At 33.4% G+C, this 5,984-nt stretch overlaps 1 protein-coding gene across 1 annotated transcript; it reads left to right on the top strand.

Moving 5' to 3' along the window:
* LOC143534743 (uncharacterized) lies at positions 1–5,415 on the top strand. Its single transcript, XM_077029162.1, has 4 exons — positions 1–175; positions 1,919–2,118; positions 3,772–4,235; positions 5,079–5,415. The coding sequence occupies exons 1-4, from the start codon at positions 19–21 to the stop codon at positions 5,119–5,121; spliced, it is 864 nt and encodes a 287-aa protein (XP_076885277.1). The 5' UTR covers positions 1–18; the 3' UTR covers positions 5,122–5,415.
* Positions 5,416–5,984: the final 569 nt, after the last annotated feature.

The raw sequence follows: 5,984 nt of genomic DNA, 5'->3' as shown, positions 1-5,984 counted from the left end.
AGCAGCTCATCGGCGATAATGTTTCCGAGTGTGACGATGCTAACCGCCGGTGCAACGGTTATTACTCACCGGCGGTCAAGAACGACGGTGTGCTTAGGTTCACGAGTAGATGCTAACCAGTTACGAGATCAATTAGAACAGATTCAATTAGAGGCATTAAACACCAGAGCTAAAGGTACTTAATATTAATATTAATAATATTAACACGTTCTGAACTCTAGGGTTTTGACAATTGAATCATTTCTACTTATACATATATGGTGATGATATATCTGTTGCTAATAGACATACATTACAATATACTACTTAGTGTTGTAGAATTTGCTACTAGCGATTAGTAGGGATTAATCGGATTGGAATTTTATATGCAATGCTTCAAAATTATATATCTAATATATATATATATATATATATATATGTATATATATATATATATATATATGTATATACTAGAAGGGTGCCCGCGCGATGCAGCGGGTGTTTGAACATAAACTATGGTAATCAGGTAACAATTCTGGGAGTTCATGGTTCGGTTTGAAACCTTACAACCGTTTAAATCGGTCATCGGTTAGGTTAACGATTGGTTTTTTCTTTAACTTTCGGTTTCAATTTTCTACAGTTTAGTTACTATTTTTGATGACAAATAAGTTACTAATAGTTTGGCTCGCATGTTTAACTTAAACCATCAAAACCGGCCTTGAACACTCATATGTAACATGTTGATTTTTTTAATTGAAAAAAACTCCAACAATATCTTACTCAAATTAAAGAGAATAAAATGCATGTTTTTATGGTGCAACCTTTTTAAAAAAATATTAACGTACGAAAAAGTTATATCGATTTAAAAATCATGGGGGAAAGTTGGTTTACAATTAAAATAATTAATAATAAATGGTTAAAGATGAGGAGACAAAATTGTAAGTATTCTTTCATTTAATAAAAGTTTAGGGTGAAAATTTGTAAATATATTAGATGAATTGAAGGTTCAAGTGAAATTATGATTGAAAGTCCATTTTGCCCTTCTTTATTATGTTTTGTAGTTGTACCATGTGTTGATTATGTTGTAAATTACTTAAAACTAAAGCGTCTTAATTTGCCCACCTTTGGTATATATATAATATTATATATAGTATAGATACACACAAAAACAAAATTTGATACATTATTTTTCAAAATAAGTATAATTTTTCAAGATTTTGAACATTTTTTGAGTGAAATTCAACTTATTTATTGACTGGTTTTGACTAGTCTTGACCAAACCAAGACTGAACCAGTTTAACACTTAGTAGGGATGTGCGTGGTTCGGTGTGGGCTAAAGCCGAAACTTTGGTTTTTGGACTTTTTGAAAACTGTTCAGTTTCGTGTTTTTCGATTTCGTTTTGGTTTGGGTTCGGTTTTTTTGTATTTGACATCTGACCTTGAAAATAATGGGCCGGAAAAAAAGGCCCCAAATTAATTAATAACTAACTGATTATTTTACATTTGGGCTAGTATATCTGAGTTACATATTTATTACATTCTTGTAAGTTACTTAAAATAAAATATAAAAATTCAGAAATCCGGTTCAGTTTTTTCGAGTTTTAGTACAGGCAAAATCAAAACCAATCCATAAGTACGGTTTTTACAAATACATAAAACCAAACCGTCGGTTTTGGTTTTGGGTTGGTTTTTCCGGTTTTTAGTACATGAAAAACCGAAACCGATCCATAAGTTCAGTTTTTACGTAGACATAAAACCAAACCATTGGTTTTTGTTTCGGTTCAGTTTTTTGGTTTTGGATTGATTTATTTGGTTTCATGCACACCCCTAACACTTACATTAGAGTTATCAAGTGTAGATTATTTCTGTTGTGTACCATTATTGGCAGCATAAACAGCTCTTACATTCATTAAAGAAGTTATGTATCTGTTTATCGCAGCTAATAAAGCGAGACAGAGGTTACTACGGTTATCTGAGTCTGCAGAGAAGCTTAAAAGACAAGCCGCCATTAGTGTTCAAGCTGGGAAAGAAAATGATGCTAGAGATCTGCTACTTCAGAAGAAGAAGGTTATGCAAGCTTTAGATAATACAAAGAGCCGAATCGAGCTGCTTGATGAGCTGGCAGCAAAGCTTATTGAGGTTTGTTCATCAGTTAAGCTTATAAGTTATATAATCACCAATCTAGGGGTGTAAACGAGCCAAACCGAACCTGAGCTCTACTCGTTTAACTTACACAAAGATCGAACTCTGCAGGTTCCCGGATGGATCTCACAACAATGTCTCGGATCAATCCGGGATATAGTGAGCGGAAATCACTATAATCACTCAGATCTCGGATCGTGTTTTAGTAAAAACCGTAGAGAGAGAAAGTAGAATAGTAGAGGTCCAACAAGCTTGAGCGCGGTTCATTTACTATTGTTAGTTAATTTTATATTATATACATATGTGTGTGTCTATATATTTTTCAGTTTTAATTTTACATATAACAGAATATATATTATTTACTTATTTTTCTCATAACTTTATATATAATAATAATTATCAAAAATTTATATTAAATAAAAGTTATATAAGTGCCCATTTGCTGTTACAAAAATATCGTCATCGTCATCGTCATCGTCATCGTCATCGTCATCGTCATCGTCATCGTCATCGTCATCGTCATCGTCATCGTACTCATACTCATCATCGTACTCATCATCATCGTACTCATCATCATCGTACTCATCATCATCGTCATCATCATCGTACTCATCATCATCATCATCATCATCATCGTACTCATCATCATCATCATCATCATCGTACTCATCATCATCATCATCATCATCGTACTCATCATCGTACTCATCATCATCGTACTCATCATCGTACTCATCATCATCATCATCATCATCATCGTACTCATCATCATCATCATCATCATCGTACTCATCATCATCATCATCATCATCGTACTCATCATCATCATCATCATCATCATCATCGTACTCATCATCATCATCATCATCATCGTACTCATCATCATCATCATCATCGTACTCATCATCATCATCATCATCATCATCATCGTACTCAGTAAATCCCACCAATAGCAAATCTATGGTAGGGTCTGAGGAGGGTAAGATGTAGACAGCCTTACCTCTACCCTTTAGGAATAGAGAGGCTGCTTCCGGTGAGACCCCCGGCTCGATAGTAGTTTTGCATCAAGCCTTGGACATAAGGCACATAACACTCAACCATTGGGACACCGGCCGATTGGTGCATGCACCCTTGTCTTTCGGCTATCAACGCTACCACATGATGCCTGATTAACCTTCCGCCACTTTTAAAGTTATTTTAACTAGATTAGTAAAATAGCGTCAAAATTAGTGCAATTTCACTTTTGCCCACCCGAGAGTTCACACATATATACATTATATGCGCGCACCGCAAGCAGGGTGTATGCTGTTACAAAAATAAATAAATAAAATATATAAATGCTCGTTTAGGCTTGCGAGCCGGCTTGAGCTCAATAAATGAAGCTTGGGCCCGGACTCGTTTATTAAACAAGCTTATTTTTAGACTCGAGCTCGGGTTTAAGCTCAACTCAGTCGAGCTTTTTCAGGAGCCAATCTCGAGTAGAACGCGAGTGGCTCGGCGTGTTTAGTTGATTACACCCCTACGACCAATCTTATCACTCTTATACATATATTATAATATATAAGTATATTCAAAAGATGAAGATTATGCAAGCTTTTACTTTTTAATTTTTGAATTTTAATATTAACTTGAGGTTACATTTGGTGTTAGGCAATATCTCTTAAAGAGAGGCAACTTGTTAACACGGTTTCTTCAGATCTTGAAATTGAAAAGGAAGATGACGAATCTCCGGTACGGGTCATGTCTCCATCTTCTGAAAATTTGGGAACTAATGAAAATTCAGAAAAAGATTCTCCGAATATTAATGATGATCAAGAAGAACCACAAGAAAGAACGGATAAATTGCCAACAGAACACGAGACAAATGATCTTGAAGGATTTTTGCAAGTTCCCAGTTTTGACAGCAACGATGACGTAGTCAGTAGTTTGACTGGGTTGACTTCTTTTGTTGACTTTCTAGACCGTGTTGATGAACATTTAAACAAAGTTGAAGCTGAGGTTCGCGCTGTTGTGAAATTATCAAACTTGATTTTGGAAAGTGAAGAAAAGCCGAGAAATCAGAAGGTGAAACAACTGATGGAAATTCTTGATGCTGTTCAGAACATTAGAAGAAGGTATTGTAATAATAATGTTTTTGTAATCATAATTTGGGTTGTATTTTGTTGCTAACGGGTCAAATGGGTAAAATTGCAAATATAGCTATAAAGGAAATCGGTTGAACTAGTGAAATTATGAAAGCCATCTTCAAAATTAGTTTATTCACTATAATTTTTTTTTCCTTTACTTCTTTCATTATATAGAAACATAGATATTACATCAACATAGTCATTGTACCTTTTCACTATAGTTAGTTTATTCACTATAATTAGACTGAAATTAGATTCTAATAATATCATCATTTTTGCATAAATAATCAATGTACCTTTTCATTTGTATAGTCATTGTACTCGTGTTGGTACATCTGAATCATTGAAAGATGACTTTGTGTCACATTTCAGTCATATTTATGCAAAACAAGCTCTAAAAATGATACTTTTTAAATAAAATTGTTCATTTATGCATAAAAATGTTGAGTTTGTGTATATTGAATTAATGATAAGACTTTTTTATATAATGTCAAGTCTTGTATAATAATGTTGAATTCACAGATCACCAAATGACTGAGATTGTACACAAAACCATCTTCTAATGACTCAGATTTAAGAAAATAGTATAATGACTAAAAACGCGACAAAGGAAAACGCGGGTTGATATTTTATGTAAATATACCCTGTATATTTGTAACCACAAAAAGATCGAATAAAAAATATTAAGATAGAGAACTCGATGAATAACTTTGATTCGCAGCTAAAAGTTACTCATTTTGACCCGTTATCTAGCTGAGCAACCCTCTTGACCCACCCGTTTCCCTTCATGATGGCGATTTTATTGAATTTTTGACTCGTGTATGCTTGCAGAATTTCAGTCATTATACAACAGACAGAAGCAGAGATTAAATAAAGGCAGACATTTTTTTAGTATATGATTTATAAAGTTACATTTGATTAGGTTGTTAATATCAATATAATCTCTTGATTTTGAAATCCGAGTCTTGCATCTTTGTTCAAACTGGTCAACTCGTGTAGCCTTGAAGAAATCTTCGTCATGATTCGGATGCTTCGACTTGAATGTGACTCAAAAACGGTCAAAACATAATTTTGGAACAGAGGAAAAACAAGTTTTTATTGTATGTATTAGTTGGTTTTGTTTTCATTGTATCAGCTATCATGTGTCCTGTCTTTGAGTTGTTTTCGTGAATTGAGATTTTCTCAAAGTGAATTCGAATTTAGAATTGGAAAAACAATTCGAATCGGGGTTGATTCGAACAAAAGGTTATGTTTATACATTATTTGAATTTTGATATCTGTGATCGGTTTGGTTTGAAACTTGAAAATTAATAATTCAATTCGAAAACTGAATTTTGAATTCGAACCCGTCTGTAAATCAGCTTGAAAAACCTAAAACCAAATTTTAGTTAGGTATTCATGTCTTTTTATTTCCGATTTTAATATGGAATAGTATCTACAGGGGTGGACCTGCCCGTGTGGTACGCGGGTCATTTGTCCCTGTGAATTTTTTTAGTACTATTATGGAATGATGAAGGTACGGGTGATTGGGTGGGCTCAACCATTAAATTAAATTTGACATTGAAGAACACCTTTTTTATAATTTATTTTTTTAGTTTTAAAAAATCATAATTACTTATGAATATTTGGTTTAAGTTATCTAAGATAATATTTTAGTGTGTTTAGTTTCTAAAGATATTAATTATTTAAATGATTGTACGTGATACCAATCTCATGTACCCAATTTTGCAGTGTAAA

The sequence above is a fragment of the Bidens hawaiensis genome, unplaced genomic scaffold (assembly GCF_021521415.1).
Source record: "Bidens hawaiensis isolate Kalapana, Puna unplaced genomic scaffold, B.hawaiensis_p1.1 tig00010302_1, whole genome shotgun sequence".
NCBI lineage: Eukaryota > Viridiplantae > Streptophyta > Magnoliopsida > Asterales > Asteraceae > Bidens > Bidens hawaiensis.
The sequence above is the reverse complement of the archived record's forward strand: the minus strand, read 5'-3'. Positions and strand labels throughout refer to the sequence as shown.